Source organism: Octopus bimaculoides, chromosome 4, assembly GCF_046866305.1.
Source record: "Octopus bimaculoides isolate indiv1 chromosome 4, ASM4686630v1, whole genome shotgun sequence".
NCBI lineage: Eukaryota > Metazoa > Mollusca > Cephalopoda > Octopoda > Octopodidae > Octopus > Octopus bimaculoides.
The window spans coordinates 128,165,279-128,187,778 of record NC_142931.1 but is presented as its reverse complement, the minus strand read 5'-3'; the positions used below and the strand labels follow the sequence as shown (position 1 = coordinate 128,187,778).

Here is a 22,500-nt window from a genome sequence, read left to right as displayed (position 1 = left end):
TGCCATATAACACTTCACATCATGACAAACTATAACAATTTACAAAAACAGTATAACAGTATTACCCCAAAACAAATTCTCTAACTAACCTTCTGTTTGTACCTCAAAGAACAATAAAAATTTATAAGATCCTGCACTATCCTAGGTAAGTAACACAAGTCAAACAGGGCAGTGACAATGAGCAGAGACATATATGGATGGATGGATGAACAGGCAGGCAGCCAGCCAGCCCGCCAAACAGGCAGACAGATAAAGAGACAGGAGAGAGATAGAATGAAACTGAAATTACATAGACTGCTTGTATAAGTTTCATATTTTATTAGTTATCAAGCAAAGAAATAATTAAAACAATCTTATATTTAAATGTGAGATAAAATATAGGGATTCATGAATAAAAGCATTAACAATATCAAAACTTTTGGAGTAGTTGGAATGAGCTATTCAATTGTAGGATACTATCAGTCATTCATCTGCTAGTTTTTTGACCTTCCATAAATCCCAAATTTTATTTTGGTATTTGTGGAAGCAACTGCCTTTGAAGACTCATATTGTCATTCAATGCTCAAAATGAGGAGTAGATAGTCAACCAACAACTGATGAAGGGTCGTTCTTTATGTTACTTGTCCTGTTTTCCATTTGTTTCTCTCGTTGTTTGCATATTCAACTCATTTATTTTCATATTTCATGCTGTTTACTGTTTGTGACGTCCTGTACCCATATATGCAATACATATATATATGTATGTATATGTGTATGTACATATATATATATATATATATATATATATATATATATATATGCATATATATATGTGTGTGTGTGTGTGTGTGTGTGTGTGTGTGTGTGTGTGTGTGTGTGTGTGTGTGTGTGTGTGCATATATATATATATATATATATATATATATATATATATATATACTGCAATACTTAATTTGTTGAAGTATTTCTCTCATTATCTGTTAATAAGGTTAGATTGACAACATTGGGTAATCTGGATTAATATCTTGAGATAATCCATATTATAATTTCTGGTTAACTAGGAATAGCTTTCCCGGATTATCTACCTGAACTATGATTCTAACATAATCACCTTTGGATATAGTTACTTCTTTTATAGACAGCAATTTATCAATGGTAACACTTTTTCTATCCAAGAAATCAGTAGATTGGCAGAAACCTTAATCCTTCAGATAAAATTCTTTGTATTATTTGCATTGGCACTTTACATTCTGATTTCGGATTCTGCCAAGACTAACTTCACCTTTCATTCTTGCAAGGTTAATAAAATAAAGTACTAGTCAAGTACTGAAGTCAATCTAATCAAATTTGATTCAACAAATCACATGATCACATGACCGACCAGACTATCAGATGTTGTTACACATCGCTAGTCACAATGCGCTTTGCATCATTTTAGCCTTCGAATGACACCACCCCACTAGCTTGGCATGCAGGCCAACATTGCCCACTGATTGAAAGGGGAACTAGAGCAAAATGAAATGAAGTGTTTTGCTCAAGTACACAACATGCTGCCTGGTCTGGAAATTGAACCCACAATCGCTAGATTGTGGGTACAACAGCCTAAGCACTCACGTGCCTTCAAGATTCAACAAACAGTGATCAACAATATAAGTACCAACCTAAAATAAGTACTAAGATTGATACTCTGAACTAAATCATTGAAGTTGGTAACCAACATGGCTACAGTCCAATGATGAAATTAGTAAAAGAATAAAAGAATTGTTATTTAACCTGTTCATACCAACACAACAATAAATGAAGATATCAATTTTCCAAATTAGTTCATCATTATAATTAAATTATTACTATTAACATTGTCAGAGGGTGAGAAGTTGCCAGAATCATCAGAGTAACATATAAATGCCTTGAGGTATTTCTTCTGGCCCTTCATTCAAATCCAGGATCAACTTTACCTTCAGCTTTTGGGGATGATAAAATAATGTACCAGTCAATGTATACCCTCCCCTAAAATTGCTGGCCTTGTGCCAAAATTACAAACAATTATAAACATTATTACATCACTAATAAATTCTGTTGAGGTCGACTTTACCTTTCACCCTTTCGGGGTCGGTAAATTAAGTATCAGTGAAGTACTGGGCTTGTGATCGACTAATCCCCTCCCCAAAATTTCTGGCCTTGTCTCTTTAATAGAAAGGGTTATGACACCACTAAAGATTTCATCTTTATACTTGCTTGTGTCACACACTTGGAAGTTACCATCAGTTAATGACATCCCCCCTGCTGTCTTCCTCTAACTGTAAATTTGGCCTAATAAGGTAAATAACAGATTTTGCTTTTAATGTCAAAATATGAAGAAGACATTTCAACTGAGATGTGTCAAGTGTCTCAACCAACCAATTTATAAAAGTTTGAAGATGAAAAAATATATTTTACAATGAGTTAATTTGCCACAAGGAGTGAAGAAAATTCAATATTTCAGACATTTGTCCTTGTCTGACAAGACAGAAGAAAGAAAAAAAAATGTACCAGTCAAAGCTATGGTTGTTTAGTAGAAAATGATAAAAAAGAAAAGTTTATAATTATAAATCAATTATATGACCTTGAACATTAATTTTTTTGAAATTCAAATTTAGTTTGAGAACCAGTCAAAAATTGAACTGATGATACAAGCTTTTAAATGGAATTTTGTTACATATTATAATGGTCACTTTGTTTTCACTTACTGTTTTATATAAATGGACACAACATGGCCAAATGTTTAAGAAGTTAGCTTTATAATCATGAAGTTGTGAGAGCATGTAGCTTAGAGGTTTGGATATTCAGCTCCCCATCGTAAGGTTATAAGTTCAATTCCTAGTGACATATTGTGTTCTTGAGCAAGACACTTCATTTCATGTTGCTTCAGTCCACTCAGCTGGCAAAGGTGAATTGTACCTGTAATTCAAAAGAGCCAGCCTTATCACATTCTGTGTCATGCTGAATCTCCTTGAAGACTATGTTAAAAGTACACATGTCTGTGGGACACTCAGCCACTTGTACATTAATCTCATGAACAGGCTGCTCCATTGATGGGGTCAACTGGAACCCTCATCGTCATAAGCAACGGGGTGCCAGTTATAACCACAAGGTTCTAAGTTTGATGCATGGCACTTTTAGAAAGTATCTTTTATTTATAGCCTCATTCCAACCCAAACCTTCTGAGTGAAATTGATTAGATGGAAACTGTGTAGAAGCCTGTTAGATGGACTGTACCATTAATTTAAAATCTACTTGTGAATTACATCAACCCTGGTATTGTGGAAATCAGCTATATCTATACAAAATGTCATTATCCTTGAAGAGCAGTTTTATATACCAAATTATCTGTTGTTGAAGAATGTCATGTTTGAAACTATTTTTTGTTGAGATATGTCATGTTTATTGAAGCATTGTGACTTGCAGAAAATACCAATTCTATTTTGGGGGTAGATATTTGACATCATTACTGGAATAAACATGAAATTTAATTTTGCAGTTAAAGGGATAATAATACATATGTCTGAGGAGTACTCAACCACTAATATGCTAATTCAATGAGTAGGTTGTTTAGTTGATTGAACAGCTGAAAACAACAGAGACCCATTATTTAAGACCTACTCAGGGCAATATCATAATTAGATTCTGAGAGTTAGATGGAGACATTGCTGAAGATAATCAATATGTATCCAGCCTAGATGTGAGGTTTTATAAAACCAAGAAATAAGAATGCATTCTAAATTCTGTTTTATTACTTGGTAGAAAAATATGAACAAGGAAATGTAGGCAGAGAAATATAGCAGGAAAAAAAAATATAGGCTATGAAATTTGGAGAGTGAAACGCAATCAGTGAAATGTGGGTAATAAAATGTAAACAATGAAATGTGGACAGCCAAATTCAGACAATGAAATTTGGGTAGTGAAATGTAAACAGTAAAATGTGAAGTGCTGTAAGGGTATTAATATGTGAGTAGAGAAATACGGATGATTGTTAAATATGGGTAACAACAGAAGAAATGGTGGGAAAATGGGTTGATGGGTGTCTGCAATGACTGGGAAAGATTAACTGAAATAACCCAAGGAAAGATGATGGTAATAATGAGGATGATAATGATAACAAACATTATAATGATGATGACAATGATAACGATGATATGCTATCTATAATAATGGTTTCAAACTTTGGCACAAACCCAGCAATTTTGGGGAAGGGAGCAAATCAATTACATCAACCCCAGTACTGTCTATAATAATGATTTCAAATTCTTGCCACAAGGGCAGCTTGTGGGAGGGGATTTAGTTGATTACATTGACCCCAGTGTGTAACTGGTACTTATTTAATTACAGCAGACAAAATACGTAGCAGCAGACAAAATACCACTAAGCATTTCAGCCAGTGTGCTAACGATTCTACCAGCTCACCACCTTAATACTGTTTATAATAATGATCATCAACAGCATTATCCCAGTCCTCCTCCTCCTCCTCCTCCTCGTCATCATCATAAAAAAAGGGTTTTGTGATTAAGATATACTAATGAAGTAGGCTTAAGAAATAGTCTTTCTTTGGTCTCCACATGATGATAATAATTCTTTCTATGATAGGCACAAGGCTTGAAATTTGGGAGGTGAGGCTCATCAATTACCGAGACCAAAATGTATAACCGGTACTTATTTCACTAAACCTGAAAGGATAAAAGGCAATGTCAAACATATGTATATGTGTGTGTGTGTGTGTGTGTGTGTGTGTGTGTGTGTTTATGTTTGCCCCCCCCCCCAACATCGTTTGACATCTGATGCTGGTGTGTTTATGTCTCCGTAACTTAGCAGTTCGGCAAAAAGAGACCAATAGAATAAATACTAGGCTTACAAAGAATAAGTCCTGGGGTCGATTTGCTTGACTAAAAGGCGGTGCTCCACCAGGGCCACAATCAAATGACTGAAACAAGTAAAAGAAAAACACACACACACACACACACACACACACACACACACACACACACACACACATATATATATATATATATATATATATATATATGTATATGTATATGTATATGTATATGTGTATATATATATATATGTGTGTGTGTGTGTGTGTGTGTGTGTGTGTGTGTGTGTGTGTGTATATATATATAGTTTTAGGGAAAAGAACCAAGGTTCATGAACTCAATGATGAAAATCAACTGTCACATATAATATATATATATATATATATATATATATATACATGCACATGTGTGTGTGTCTCCTTATCTTGACATTGCATAATAGATGTAAATGTGTGTTATTGTCATCCTAACAGTGTCATCATTCATTTCTAATATTCTGTGAAAATATGTCTGGCCATAGAAACAGTTAAGGGTATCTGGTCATACTGATGACAAGAAAGGTATCTGGTCAAAGAAAATTTGCTTCAAAAAACTCTATTTGACCCATGCAAACATGGAAATGTGGACATCAAATGATGATGATGGTGGTGTTCGTGGCTGTAGTGGAGAGGTAGGGTTGTTAGAGCATCAAACTAAATGTTGTTCTTTAGTTACAATCCTCTATGTTCCAAGTTCAAATCTCACAAAGGTCAATTTTACCATTCATACTTATAGGGCTGAGAAAATAATGTACCAGACAAGTTCTATGGATGACTTGATTTAACAGTACACTTCCCACACCATCAGAATCTGGCCTCGTGCCTCAGTTAAAAATGATTATTATTGTTTTTCTTGTTTAAACCTGGGTTAGCCTGGACTGAGCAGACCTGCAACTGAAGACATTCCAGCCTTGACCATCTCATTCTAATTTTCTTAGATGTAGTGTTATCAATAAAATTATTTAAATTGCTCTTTCTTTTTAATATAATAAAGTATGTGTTGAAGGAAATTTAGCTGCTATTTCTAACAGGCAGAGTAACCACATAAAGACTACTTCTCTGGTTCATTTCTATTGTTGGCATCATTTTTGCTGTTAAGCCCTGGGTCAGCCTGGACAAAGCAGGCCTATAACTGAAGGCATTTTATTCTTGACCATCTAAATTACTTGAATTACCCTTTTCTTTTTAATACAGTAAGATATGTGTTGAAGGAAATTTAGTTGCTATTTCTAGCAGGCAAAGTAACCATATAAAGAATTCTTCTCCAGCTCACTTTTGTTGTTGGCGGCACTGTGGTCATTGTTACTGTTGCTGTTGTTTCTTAGCCCCGGGTCAGCCCGAGCAAAGCAGGCCTATAACTGAAGGTATTCAATTTTTGGCCATCCACATTATATAAATTACCCTTTTCTTTTTAATACAGAAAGATGTGTGTTGAGGGAAATTTAGTTGCTATTTCTAGCAGGCAGAGTAACCACATAAAGAATCCTTCTCTAGCTCATTTTTGTTGTTGTTTTTGTTGCTTTATGTTATTTCTTTTCTTGTTGCTGCTTATGTTGTCGTTGTTGTTGTTCTTGTTATTGTTGTTGTTACTCACACTGCAGACATTGCAATGTTTGATGTAATACAAACAGAATCCAATCAATATCTGCCATAGCAAGATCTTTGAATGAAGAGCAGTTACGATGTTGAACTTGTACTAAAAGAGGAAGAGAAGGAGGAGGAGGAGGGGGGAGTATGTGTAGGTGGAGAGAGAGAGGAGGAGGAATATGTGTAGGTGGGAGAGGCAGTAGAAGAGGAGGAGATCGAACAGAAGGATGGAGTGTTGGGTTGGGGAGAAAGTTTCTGCTTTTCTCGAGCTGTATTTTTACTGAATTCCGGAGAATATGGTTGGTCACGAAGACTTCAACAGGATATCGGCATTGAATGGCAGCAAGGAGAAGTCTTTTTTTTTTTCTTTATTGTGTCAATGAAATAGGTAGGGCTGGAATAGGCTAAACACTCTTGGATGAAAGGTGGTGATGATGATGATGATGAGGAGGAGGAGGAGGAGGAGGGGGGAGGGGGAGGAGAAGGGGGAGGAGGAAAAAGAGGTGAGGAGGAGAAAGAGAGGAAAAGGAGAAGGGGAGGAAGAGAAGGAGAATGAGAGGAAGAGAAGGAGAGGAAGAGGAGGCACAAGGGAGGAGAAGGACAAGGAAGAGGTAAGAGAAAGAGGAAGAACGGAAAGAGAAAGAGGCAGAAGAGGATGGTAGTGGTGAAAAGGATGATGATCATGATGATTATGTGGTAGTGGTGGCAGTGGTAGTGGCAGTGGTAGTGTTGGTGATGAGAATGAAGATGATGATAATGATGATGATGATGAACCTTCCTTAATAATAGTATTACAAAATAAACATGTTATGATTCATTAGTAGCTAATTAATTATAGAATCATTGAGGTTCTGAATTCCTTATACAAATACTATAAGCTGTTCAAACTCAAGTAGGCTGTCTAGTGTACCCTTAAATCAGAGCACATAACTCCAGTTGTGTTAATCTCGGTATCATAAAAAAAGAAAAATGATAACACACCCTTTTTCATGGTTGAATGGTTAAATGAGGTTGAATCATTCAGCCGAAAAGTTTCATAATTTTCTTTTATTAACCCTTTAGCATTTAAACCAACCATATCCGGCCCAAATATTCTACCTGTTTTGTGCTCAAACTGGATAGATCCAGTCTTTCACACCTACCCTGCAATGCCATTCTAAAAATAAACGATCATATCTTCAAAATGTCAAAGCTACAAGATAAGACATGATCAGTTTTAACCCTTTAGCATTTAGATTTCTTTGTCAAATGTAATGTTTATTTATTCGCAATGATCAAGACTTTTGGCATTATGTCATGCTTGAGAAGAAGACCCATCAAGCCAAGCAAAATCACAGTCATGGCAGATACCAGTGTTATGCAAATGGCACCTGTGCCAGTGGCATGTTAAAGCACCCATTACACCCTTGGAATGGTTGGTGCTAGGAAGGGCATCCAGCCATAAAAAAAACCATGCCAAATCAGACTGGATGCTGGTGCAGCCTTCCAGAGTGCCAGCCCAGTCAAACTGTCCAACCCATGCCAGCATGGACAACGGATGTTAAATGATGATGATGATAATGATTGCTTTGAATTAATCACACATTATCTTGTAGCTTCAAGATTTCAATGATATGTTTGTACATCTCTAGAATGACATTGTAGGGTAGGTGTGAGAGGTTGGAGCTGGTTAGGTTTAACATAAAAGAGACAGAATATTTGGGCCAACACCTAGCTACATTACTGACCAAATATATCATGTGCAAGGTGGTGAGATGGCAGAATCATTAGCATGCTGGGCAAAATGCCTAGCAGTATTTCATCTGTCTTTAAGTTCTGAGCTCAAATTCTGCCAAAGCCGACTTTGCTTTACATCTTGGGGGTAGATAAAATAAGTACCAGTTGAGCATTGGAGTCGATGCATTCAACTTCCTCCTCCAATAAATTTGAAACCAATATATATCACATTTATCCATTGGTGATTGATGAAAACCATGGCTCAACTACAGGGCTGGAGTATTGAGATTGTTCTTGCCTATTCTATATGTTCAGTGTGTCACTGTATGTAAGGAAAGTATGAAAGTAGTGGTACTTCATCATCTCAGACATGTGGGATGTCTTGACTATCACAACAAAGTTCTGCATCTGTTTGTAAAGCTCTTTCTCAAGTCAAAAAAAAGACTCATAGGGTCATTTCCTCAGATTCAGTGGCATATGTATTCCCCACTGGATGGAAAGCTAGTCCATCACAAGAATACTCATTTTTTCCAGTGGAGTCAACTGGAGCAACATAAAATGAAGTGTTTTGCTCAAGAGCACAGTATATCACCTGATCCAAGAATCTTGCAATCATGAGTCCACCATAACCACTAAGCCAGGTTTGTTGGACCCAAAGTCATGATATACATGTCACCTAGTTTCAAGTGAGGAGCAAATCGACCCCAGGACTTATTCTTTGTAAGCCTAGTACTTATTTTATTGGTCTCTTTTGCCGAAGCGCTAAGTTACAGAGATGTAAACACACCACCATCAGTTGTCAAACGATGTTGGGGGGACAAACACAGACACACAAACATATACACACACATACATATATATATATATATATATATATATATATATATATATATATATATACACATATATATGACAGGCTTCTTTCAGTTTCCATCTACCAAATCCACTCACAAGACTTTGGTCGGCCCAAGGCTATAGTAGAAGACACTTCCCCAGCTGGGAATCAAACTCCGGTCTCCCGCGTGATAGGCGGGGATACTTGCCACTATACTACTATATATATAGTGTCGACCACACTCTTGTCCTGAACCATCTGAATCCATTGACAAGATGTGGTAAGGTTAACAGATGAGGTTGTATGCTGGGATTGCTAGAGATTTAGCAGATTTTGACAAAAAACAAAAAAAAAAAAACCTATCTGCAGGGCATCACTTGGGTATTTCTACTAGGGATTTTCTGTTCAGTTTTCTACTGTCTTTAGCACTTTCAAAACAGTGAAACTGTTTTGACCTTTGATTACATACACATACACACACACACACATTTATTTATCCTTCATCTTGTACTTGTTTCAGTCATTAAACTGTACCCATACTGGGTACCTTGAAGGGTTTTACTTGAACGAATTGGCTCTAGTACTTATTTCTTTCAGCCTGGTACTTATGCTTAACCAGCACCACCTACCAAGTGGTAGATGGTGCTGGTACAAACACCAGGGGTACAAACACCAGGGGTACAAACACCAGGGGTACAAACACCAGGGGTACAAACACCAGGGGTACAAACACCAGGGGTACAAACACCAGGGGTACAAACACAAGTCCTTCACAGACTGATGTTAATTTAAAGATAACTGCCTATTAGTACAAGCCAAAGGAGAAAATCCCTATGTGATGACTTAACTCATAGAAATAGCAGCTAAGTCTTCTTGGAATTACTACCACTGACTTATACAAAACAGGACACATTGGATAATGTAATTCTAGGTACAGATTTACAATGTCTGAAAGTAAGACAGATGGTCACAGCTGGAATACCTCTAAATCAAGTTAACTCAATCATGCCAGATCTGTTGTTGACTAACAACATATTATCTGGTATTTCAACCTTTTCTGTTATGATTATTAGCTCAGAGATCCTCATTATTATCAGAATAGCTCTAGCTCCCAGGTGAAACAAAAGGTCAGTCTTCTTCTTGAAACTATATTCATTACTCTTGCACATCTCACATAAGGATTTCTGGAGGACAGCACTTCTGTCTCCACTTTTATATCCACTTAATGTGGTACTTGAAGAAGATGAGATTTTAGTTCAAAGGGAAAGGAAAAGCTCTTTCCTTAGTCCTTTCAACTATGTATTTGAAATCATCACTTTTGTTACACCAACAGACAGAGAAAACTACGTCAGTTCTTCCTTCCCAAAAGAAGAATAATAAATCTTGTTTCATTACAGTTTAAGAAAACAAAAAAACATTATAAAAAGTAACCAACTCTCAGAAGACAAATTGAAGAAATTAATCAAAATTTAGAAGACTTATTGTGAAGAAAATAACCACCATCAGACGACCTAGAGTCAAAAAAAAGAACAGTCAATACTTATGGCATGTTTGTGTGGTTAAGAATTTTGCTTTGCAACCATGTGGTTTCAGGTTCAGCTCTACTATGAATCACCTTGAGCAAGCAACTTCTGCTATAGCCTCAAGCTGACCAATGCCTTGTGAGTGAATTTGGTAGATGGAAACTGTATAGAAGCTCATCATATATATATATATACACTCACACATTGTTGACATCATATGAATTTAATAAACTTTCATGGGAACATGAAATAGTTCTTTGTTGGAACATTGGATCTCAAAGCACATCACATGAACTATACATAAAAGCGTATAAATATTAGGATGGAAAACTCTTTTGGACAGAAAAAGTCGAAGGTTGCCTGTGGGACTCAAATTCACAAGTGCTAATATTTATAAAACATGGGTCGATTTTCTCGACTAAAGGCGGTGCTCCAGCATGGCCACAGTCAAATGACTGAAACAAGTAAAAGAGTAAAAGAGTATCATCTGGAAAAGACACGGCTTAAAAACAACAACTAAGACACAGAAACAAAACTACAATCCCTAAAACATCCATGACACAGAAAGTATATATATCAACACCTTTAAAATATACATAATGTAATGATAGCTAGCTATTCGGGAAGCCCATTGACTAGAGATTATACCCATCTTGTGAGACAGATGTATCAGTAAAAATTTAAATAAAAAATAAATGCGCCCTTTTAAAGCCTAGCCAGGCTCATGGGCCCGGTTTCCAGGTTTCAATGGCGTATGAGTTCCCCAGCTGGACGGGACGCCAGTCCATCGCAGCGTTACTCATTTTTGCCAACTGAGTGGACTGGAGCAATGTGAAATAAAGTGTTTTGCTCAAGAACACAACGCATCACCCGGTCCAGGAATCGAAACCACAATCTTACGATCATGACGCTGACACCCTAACCACTAAGCTACGTGCCTTCACATCATTAAAAATTTACCAAAATTTAATAAAGTTGGTAGATACTGCCACAGTATAGAGTATAACTTATGTTAACTGCGACTTCAGGTTTTGTCTGAATAAGCTGTCGCTCAGTGGGGTAGACAGGGGCCTGATATTGCTCTATTTTTTCAGCTTTTGAGGTGAGGATGGATCCTTATAACATCTAACCTCACTTTCCCAAACTCAGCTTCACAAATTTTAACAAATTCCAAGTTCCTAAAACCCATTTGCATCACTCAAATTGAAACTTAAAAGGGTAATTTTTCAGATTAACCCTCGCACGATTACCTAATCCTAACCCTAAACCCTAAACCTTACCCTAAAATCCTAACCCTGACCCTAAAACCCTAACCCTAACCCTAACCCTAAACCCTAATTCTAATCCTAACCCTAAAACCCTAAAACCCTAACCCTAACATCTTAGTGAAAATTGTGCGGGTGTTAATCTGAAAAATTACCCTAAAAAGTCCCACTCAACACGATTTTTACAATAAATGTTATCTTACTCTTTTCTCAAGTATTCAATTTCCATCTACGTAAATATGACATTTAACACATTTCATATGGGAAAGGGTGAAATAGTACTTGGAATCTTTATGAGAAAACAAATTGGAAGCACGTCGGGCCAAATGCTTAGCAGTATTTCTTCCAACTCTTTATGTTCTGAGTTTAAATTCTGCTAAGGTCAACTTTGTTTTCCATCGTTTTGGGATCGATAAAATAAATACCACTGATGTTCGATGTAATCGACTAGCTTCAAAACTTCAGGCCTTGTGCCTATAATAGAAACAAATATGAACAAAAGAAGTAGGGATGGGAGAATTTTGTTCAGTTATGTGGTAAATATTCCATTGTTATTCTTAAATTTGCTTAAAAATAACACAGATGAGAAGGACGAATTTTTAAAGAAGTTCAGGTAAAGCAATTTAGCAAATTCTCCACATCACAGATACTAAAAAAGATACAACGTATTGTAGGCCACACATATTCTACGTAACACCTATTAGAAAAACGTAAAACAGTGTGGTGGGGGAACAGAACATGAAAATATTCGATAAGGAAAAAAAGAAAGTCAGGCAGTGTTCAAAATAAACATAGAGAAACAGATTAAAACAGAAAGGTTTAATCAATACAAACAGAAATATGAAATCTGTTTAAGCAAATATATCGATATATATATATATATATATATATATATATAAAGAAAGAAAGAAAGAAAGAAAGAAAGCTAAAATGATATACAAGAAACAGAGTTAAAAATAATATCGGTAATTAGATAAACGTCTAAAACAGCTAATTGTCACCAAATCTCAGTGGATCAGATGATACGAAAATAGATACAAGCAATTTATTGCAAAATAAAATGTTTAGTGAAAATAGAAAGTTGTACAGAGAAACTAAATATGCAAAATATAGAAATAGAATAGATTTTTATAAAAGGAATGAATTGAAAAATTCTGGTTCGAAATATTTGAATAAAATATTTTTCTCTGAGAATTACAACAAGTAATGCCCAAATTGATCGTAGTTGGAGAAACAACAAGTAATTTCAATAATAGTTGAAGAATTTAAAACATCGTTTAGAAAAGACATTGAGAAACCTAAGGGACCAGAACATTTCAAAAAGTTTTGGATAAAAAGGCTTCACAATTTATATATAAAAAAAAGTAAATCATCTCTCAGAAGGTATAAGGAAATAACAAAACTCTTGGAAACAGAACTTCAATCCTTAAGATCTGCAGAATATGAGCCAACGAACAACCATCTATATGGTCGCTTGATTTGCTAGAGATAGCACCCAAATATCTCTCAAATCATACCTCATTGTCTTAAAAGAAAGACACATTATATAACGTAGTCCTACATGCTGCAATACCTTGGATCACAGGCCATGTCAACTAAGTCAGAGGAGAAGACTTAGTATTATACAACCAGAATACAGTAAACAACATTAAATATGCTCACACTAATCCATCTATAGTTTTTCATGGATATGGCGTTTCTAAGTGATTAACTTCACTGACTTATTTATTCTTATGCTGTACAAATGATAATTTTCACACATATTCTTGTATAACATTTTGCCTTTATTTTATGAATTATTTAAAATCAGTTAGGTATGTAAATAATTCATATGTAATGAGTCACTTTTATGCATTAAGTGATTCATTAGATATGAATCACTTTTATATTTATTAAAGTATAAAAGTGATTGTCATAGGTGATGCTGTCATACCTTAGTCTTCGCTGAGGAAATCTAAGATCAAAACCTGTCTGGAGTTACCTCCCATACTTGCTAAAATCACTAAAATATTTTAAGTCCTTGAGCAAACATTATCTTTTCTTTACTGTAGGTATGGATTTTCTACGTTCACTGCATGTGATATGTTAATGAATTAAATGTATTATTGCTTGTAAGTAGTGACTTACTTTTACTTAGTGACTTACTTTTACTTAGTGACTTACTTTTATTCAATATTTTATGCAACAATTTAGCCAAAACATTAAGCAACCCTGATGATATTTCTGATTTGTTAATGAAGACATATAGCACTGCTTCCAAAAATATTTAATTCATCAAGCCAAAGAGAAATAGAACAATTGCATATATCGGTGTACAGGACGGAATTTGAACCTTAAAAAGAATCGCCTCCAAACCTGGGGTCGTCTTAAACACTGAGTATAAAATCCAAACCTTAACATGCTGTGTGGAGTGGCACCAATGGCTATGGAGAACATGTAAAGTACCTGCATAGTTACAACGGTCCTACTACTAAATATATTCTAATGAGACTTCACAGATATGTTTGGGAAACTGGATTATATCAAAATATAATATAAACCTGTCTAACATACCTTCAAAAAAACAACTCAGCAAATTTGTTGATATATTCCAATCGCTAGTTGCAACAGTTGACAATGATGAACAGTAAATAACTAGAGTTCCAGGATCCACTGTGTTTACATTCGACATAGCACTTTTTCACACAGCTTTGCCGAGGCGCTTGGCCAACCGAGGGCTTTCAGGATAACTGTAGTTACGCTAAAACTTTTTGACTTACGGACCCCTTTATATTTCAGGCTTTACCCTTATAAAGGCTTATGAAATTTATACATAAATATTTGCTTAAAATAACATATATTTTTACATTTATTTATTTAACAGTATTTAAGAAATAGGTTTATTGTCAATTAAAAGATTTCGATTAAAAAACATATATAAAATCAAATTGCCCATAAAAAGTATTTGCTGTCCACGGACCCCCTGTCTTGTACTTGCGGACCCCTGTGGTCCGTGGACCACAGTTTGAAAACCCCTGCGCTAAAATACAAGTGGTTTGTGCGCTATTACAGATAAAATATTCTGTGAATGTTGAAGATGTACTTGCATCGCAAGTGATTTGATCTAAGATCATGTGCTAGCACAGAATTTTGTCAGTGAACAGATCGTGATTTCAAAGCGACGAAAATATAATTAATTTAAATGTTGAAGTGAATCTAACGGTTTTTATGTGTTTTTAAATGGTTTTAAACACCTTCCACGCTGCAATTGTTGATTCTGTAAATGGTCAATCAAAAATAAATCCTTGTAGTTCCCAGTACTTAAGAACATATAAGGACAAATTTTCTTGAAAAGGCCCAAGTAGTCACTCAGCTCTGAGCAGTAGCACATCCTCTGAGTGAACATTATTCTTCTGTTATCATAAAACCCTATCATGGCTCCAACTAATAAACGAAGGAAATATGAAGTTAGGTCTAAGCTGAAAATAGTAGCGTACGCTAACTGGGATGCTGCAAAAGAATACAGAGTGATCAAGAAAATAGTACGAGTCTGGAGAGTCAAAGAAGATTTACAAAGTATACCCCGGACTTGTTGTTGGCACTCCGTCGCTTACGACGTCGAGGGTTCCAGTTGATCCGATCAACGGAACAGCCTGCTTGTGAAATTAACGTGCAAGTGGCTGAGCACTCCACAGACACGTGTACCCTTAACGAAGTTCTCGGGGATATTCAGCATGACACAGTGTGACAAGGCTGACCCTTTGAATTACAGGCAGTAAGTAAGAGTGAGAGAAAGTTGCGGTGGAAGAGTACAGCAGGGTTCGCTGCCATCCCCTGGAGCTTTTAGGTGTTTTTCGCTCAATAAACACTCACAACGCCCGGTCTGGGAATTGAAACCGCGATCCTATGACCGCGAGTCCGCTGCCCTAACCACTGGGCCATTGCGCCTCCACTATATATAGATTAAGACTGCAAAAAAAAAAAAAACTGGAACATCTTTGATCATAAGTCAACTTGATTTAAGGTTGATCAGGAAGTATACAAGAACAACACAACATATATACGAGGTGAGTGGCAAAAGATATTTCCAATTCGCAATTAATAAACAAAGGTGTGTGTGAGGAATTTAAAATATTATAACACAAAGAATTTGATAACACCTGGCCGTGATTATTTATTGATGTATATATTTATTTATTTGAAACTGATAGAAGATTTTTGAATTCTTATTTAACACTGTGAGTTACCTCTGCTGTTGATATGTATGTACATACATATATGCATACATAAACACACACACACACACACACACACATATATATATAAATGTATCTTTTTTACCTGTTTTAGTCATTAGACTACGGCCACGCTGGGGTACTGCTTTGGATTTTTAATCACCTGAATCGACCCCAGTACTTATTTTTTAAAGCCCGGTACTTATTCTCTCAGTCTATTTTGCTGAACCGCCATGTTATGGGGATGTAAACACACCAACACCGGTTATCAAGTGGTGATGGGGAGTACAAACACAGACATACGCATATAGATATAAATACATATATATATGACGGGCTTCTTTCAGTTTCCATCCATAGCTGAGTGGACCGGAACAACACAGAACCTGGTCCAGGAATCGAACTCACTACCTCATGATTGCGAGTCCAGTGCTCTAACCACTGAGGCATGTGCCTTCACACACACACACACACACACATATATGTACACACATGTGTATATATGCAGGGTATGACAGGTAAACTGTCACCATTTTATATTTTTAATTTTACACTTGCGCATTGTTTGCTTTTGATTTTGTCAACTACACAGTATGGTAGGGTCAGTTGGGCACGATCTGTGAGAAAAACAGCACCATGACGCAATACACTATGCCAGAAATTTGGAAATGATATGCTGTGCTGCTTGGCATTCATGTCAGAAGTTCCAATATGAACATTTCAGAGTGTTTGGGTGTCAATCTGAGGACAGAGCAATTTGAGGACATGTACTGAGAGTGATAAAAATCAAACATCCAGTCAGCATCATGGTGTTTGGAGTGATCACTAGTGATGGTGATGTTATGCTTCCATTCATCTTTCCAGACGGCCTCAGACTCCACAGGGAGGCCTACATAAAGTGCCTGGAGGAAGTTGTGCTGCCCTGGGTCAAGAGGGTGGCTGCTGGAAGACCCTGTGTCTGGCAACAGGACTCCGCACCATGCCACACAAGCAGGAGGACCCATTCCTGGCTGTCAGACAATTTCTGTGACCACATCACCCCTAACATCTGGCCATGTAATTTCCCAGACTGCAACCTCCTTGATTATTATGTGTGGGGCAAGAGACCAACAAAACTCCTTTTAAAACCAAAGATGAACTAAAGGCAAGGATTATGGCAGCATTCACCTACTTAAAAAAGGAGACTGTCCAGAAGAGTTGCAGGAGATTCCAAAGTTGTCTGGAGACCATGGTTGAAGTCAATGGTGATTTTATAGAATAAATTTACTCTTTAGTATTTCAAGATATTTTTATGTAATTTTGGTAAATATATCTGTTAAAATGAGATGTCAGTGTTATTTTCGATTTTGCACAATTTAGACGACAGTTTATTCACTGTACCCTATATATATATACATATATATATATATATATATATACATATATATATATATATATATATATATATATATATATATATATATATATATATATATATATATATATATATATATATGTATATATATATATATATATATATATATATGATAGATCGCTAGCCACTACACTTTCTTTATTTTCTTTCCTTGTTTCTTTCTGTGTTCCTTTCTGTGGAAGAGCGTAGGCTCGAAACATTAAAGACTTTTTCACTTCCTGAGCATTAATCTAATATATCTGTTTGTTGTCTATATATATATCTGTTTGTTGTCAATGGAAAACGTAGGTTTTCCTGGGAAAACCTACTTTTTCTGTAGAGGGCTTATATGCCCCATTATTTGACAATTTTCTTTAGTCATTGCACAGTGATTGCTTATAAGCATTAAGCTTATAAAATACTATTATTATTATTTACAGAATTGTAAAAGTTGACACTACTTAACAAAAAAACATCGCAGTAAAAGCATATATATATATATATATATATATATATATATATATATATATCATATTGATATATAATTACATGTGCGTGTGTATCTTCAAAGTTGCACCTACTCACTGTTACTATGTCTGAATTTCCTGTTCTTTTGCATGTTCTTGAAGGTAAGTGGTTTCACTTCTAGGAACATGATAGGAACAGGAAATTCACAATATTGACAGAATAATGCCTCATCATTCAATGAATGAATAAACTAAACTGTGTGATGGAATAATTGTCTCACTTGCATGTGCATAGTTAATTGCATACATTCATGCAGACATATAATATTAGTGTAACTATGTTTGTAAATGTATATGTGTGAGTATATAATTGGTAATATATATTTATATATATATATATGTAAATGTGTATATGAGGGTGCATCTCCTAGTTGTACTCACAATTACAAGATCGTGGTTTCAATTCCTGGATCAGGTGGTGCATTGTGTTTTTGAGCGAAAAAACATCATCTCATGTTGTTCTGCAATAATTTTGACATCTGATGTGTGCTACACTGTGCACCTATGAGCCAATGCACAGTGCACACATTTGAGCACTATAAACAAATTAGTTGAGCAGGCTATACAAGAAATTGCAGAATTGTCTTTCTTGATCTAGAAGAAACTACCATAAGTGTGTGTGTGTGTGTGTATATATATATATATATATATATATATATACATGATGGACTCTCCCGTCGTTAGGCGATGTATGAGAGTTCGACAATTTCTTACCGAACAACCACACATTCTGAGTTCAAATTCCAGAGGTTGACTTTACCTTTCATCCTTTTGGGGTTGATAAAATAAGTACCAGTCAAGCATTGGGTTGATATAATTGACTTACCCTCTCTCACGAAACTGCTGGCCTTGTGCCAAAATTTGAGATCATTATTATCATTATAATTATAATCATTATTAAGACAGCAAGCTGGCAGAATAGTCGGTATGCCAGGCAAAATGCATAGTAGCATTTTGTCCATCTTTACATTCTGAGTTCAAATTCTGCTGTGGTTGATTTTGACTTTTATCCTTTCAGGGTTGATAAAATAAGTATCAGTTGTAAACTGGGTTCAATGTAATTGACTAGTTTCTTCCTCCAAAACTTCAGGCCTTGTGCCTTTAGCAGAAAGGATCATTATTATCATTATTATTATTATTGAAACATGATAATATATAATGTTCATATGATAAATATGCTGATTAAAATGTACATGCATATTAATATGGTATTAATAATTGATTATAATAATAATAATAATAATAATAATAATAATAGTAATAACAATAGTAATTAAATATTATGACATCTTCTTGTAAGGCTGTTTAAGTATGTGGAGACACATTCGTTCAGATAAAGCCCTTAACACACCATTCGATCATATATTTAAGGAATAGTTTTTTCACTAATATCATCACTTGCTCAATTGCCGTTCATGTAACAACAGGTCTTGAATTAACAGTTAAGTTCCTATGTTCTAATTTTACCTAAATGTGACTCAGTCAATGTCGTTATAAACTTCCGCTTTCTCAATTAATATCCCATTTGCCAAAGCCACATGTCAGTTTCCCCCTCTAATTGTATAATGTTTATGCAATAAATATGCTGATGAGAATGTTTGTGCATATTAATATAGTATTAATAATCAGGAGACTAATATCCATTACCCCCCTCTACAGACTTGGTCACCTAGGTAGCGGAAGCTATTGACTACTTCTAGTTTCTCCCACTGGCACGTGATGGCATTTATTGCCCCTGTGCATCTGCAACACACGAAAGCTATCTAAGCTTCCTTTGATGTTGCTGCAACTCTTATGCATCCGTAGCTTACACTGGGTATATCTTATAGAATTTCTACCTACACTTTTTCTACAGATCAAGCAGGGCCATCTACCTAAAGGGGTTTGTGATGTGTTCACCTTCCTACTTACTAGGACTTTGTTTTTTGCAACATTGACACCAAGGCCCTTCGATTCTAAACCTTGCGTCCACACCTGAAATTTCTTCTCTAGTTCTGCTAGTGATTCTGCTATGAGAGCAAGATCATAGAGAAGCTCCCAGGGGCAACCTGTCTTGAATTCCTTTGTTATTGCCTGGAGGACTATGATAAATAAGAGGGGACTGAGGGCTGACCCTTGGTGGACCCCTACATCTACCCGGAATTCTTCACTATACTCATTGCCAACCCTAACCTTACTAATGGCATCTCTGTACAGGGCCTGTACAGCTCTTATTAACCACTTGTCAATCCCTAGTTTCTACATCGCCCACCAGATAAGGGATTGGGGGGCCCTGTCAAAGGCTTTCTCAAAGTCCACTAAAGCCAAGTATAGAGGTTTATCTTTGGCTAGGTATTTCTCCTGCAGTTGCCTTACCAGGAATATAGCATCAGTGGTGCTTTTACCAGGCACAAAACTGAACTGTATCTCATCTAAGCAGACTCTCTCCCTAATTAGCTGGGCTATGACCCTCTCCATGACCTTCATCACCTGATCCAGCATGCCAATAATTCTGCCAGCTCACCAGCTTAAGGCCAACAGTTTTGACAAGGGGAGGTAAATTGATGTCAACTATCTCAGTACTTGAATGGTACTTTATGTTCTCTACCCCCGGATAGGGTTAGATAAAATGAAGGCTTTGGCATGGTTTGAAATAAGTACCTAAAGTGCTGGATAAAATAAGTCTTCTCAATTTGGAGTCATGTGGAACTAAACAACAACAACAAAATAGGAAAATATATGTAAAATTCAACACATCCATTAACAACAATCTCCAAAGCATAAAATTATTAGGTTTAATACGTTTACAAACAGGATGCATTCCATAAATTGAAGATATCAAACATATTAATACGCTCACACACATATATAATACATTGCTTGTACCAAAGACATGTAAATAAATGTTGAAATGTGAGACAATGAGAACAATGTTAATCACAACACTAGAAGTGTTTATTTCTTAAATAAGTATAAAAGTTGCTAATGATGTATGTAAAATACAAGATTGAAGAGTTGCTGGGTTTCAAAATAATATTTTGCTCATTAAAGAATATCAAACATTTTCATTGAAAGAGAATTTTAATTGCTACTTTTAAAATTGTTTTAGAATTGCTAAAAGCACAAGAGATTAATTTTAAATCCTTTATCTGACAAATGAATTGCATAAAAGAAGTGAATACATTGTTAGGAACATATAACATGCATAGGTAACATGTCCATACCAGTGCAGATATTAATGATGATCTCCATGGGTTGGCCAGTCTAAAACTTCTGTGATTTAAAAAAGTAGATACAAAGACAGGAATAACATAATTCTGTGTAGAAGACTTGACCAACTAACTCAAGGAGGGAAAAGTTTACATAAGAGTTATGATGATGATGATGATGATGTTGACAGTGGTAATAATGATGATGACTGTGACAACACCAACAACAACAATTTTTTTTTTTTCTTCCAGTATTTTTTTAATGCAGATTTAATATGTAATTCAGAAACTGTAGGTTCCAAATAGTTTGGAGTTTAAAAGAGAACTTTGATACACAGTTATGGTGCTACAGAAAGTATAAAACTACAACAGAAGCTAGAATAAATATGTAACAGAGAAACTGTTGAGGTGTTCAAATAGGCCTTTCTGATACTAACCTACCTTAGACTGACACTGCATCAAGGATATAAACAGCATATTTTAAAAGGTTCATCATCATCATCATCATTTAACATCCGCTTTCCATGCTGGCATGGGTTGAAATCAAATCTTTCCAATTTTATGAAAGAAAATATAATTCTCCAAGCATCATAAAAATAATGAAAAAGTTGGTTATTTTATAGAAATATCTGAAATTTTGAGATATTTTCAATATTGTACAAAAGAAAAAAAACAGTATTCTTCTCAGGAAATGGTCAGCGAAGAAAATGTTTCTTCTACTTGAAAGAATTCCTCTCAATTGAATGTGTGGTGTAAACCAAATCCTAAAATTTCTCTTCCATTTCAAAGATAATTTTACCCCTAGTAAAAATATTTACAAAACTTTTCTGGAAATTTTTGTTGCAGAATCCATACACCATGGGATTTAAGGAGGCATTTAGTATCCAAGTACGATATAAAACTACTTTAAAGATCTGCAACAAATTAGAATCTTTGTAGTATGGATGTATGACAAGGAAGAAAAGGAATGGTGAAAAACTGACAGTAAACAAAACAGAGATTGAGAAAAATACAATGATTGTGCGATTGATTCCTTGTTGTCTGGGAGCTTCTTCTTTACCTTGCTTTTTCCTGAGCAGCTGAGTAATAGTCTTCCAAATAAAGGAATAAAGTACAGTCAAGGTTAGTAAAATCATAATGTGATTAATTAAGGCTAATAGAGCATATAACCAGGCACCTGACATTCCATGGTTAAAATCACATTCCATGTATGTCTTGTTTTCATAGGTAAAGGGAACACCTTCAGTAAAGATAACAACTGGTGAGATTAGTACGGCCGATGCTATTGTTATGGAAATAATAAGTGTCTGACATAGATTTTGGGTAATTTGTTTTCCAAGTGGACAACATATTTTTCTGAACCTTTCAATGGCAACTGTGAGAAGAAT

At 35.5% G+C, this 22,500-nt stretch overlaps 2 protein-coding genes across 2 annotated transcripts in view; both read right to left on the bottom strand.

The window, feature by feature from the left end:
* LOC106871169 (proton myo-inositol cotransporter) overlaps positions 1–22,500 on the bottom strand; it is a 205,646-nt gene that overhangs the window by 141,248 nt on the left and 41,898 nt on the right. The gene's annotated exons all lie outside the window — the stretch shown is intronic.
* The window catches only part of LOC149136230 (melatonin receptor type 1B-B-like), a 1,602-nt gene continuing 453 nt past the window's right edge, over positions 21,352–22,500 (bottom strand). The window contains exon 1 of the mRNA XM_089351432.1: positions 21,352–22,500. This exon is cut by the window's right edge and continues 453 nt beyond it. Within this exon, the coding sequence (XP_089207558.1) occupies positions 21,877–22,500 (624 nt within the window). The 3' untranslated portion in view covers positions 21,352–21,876.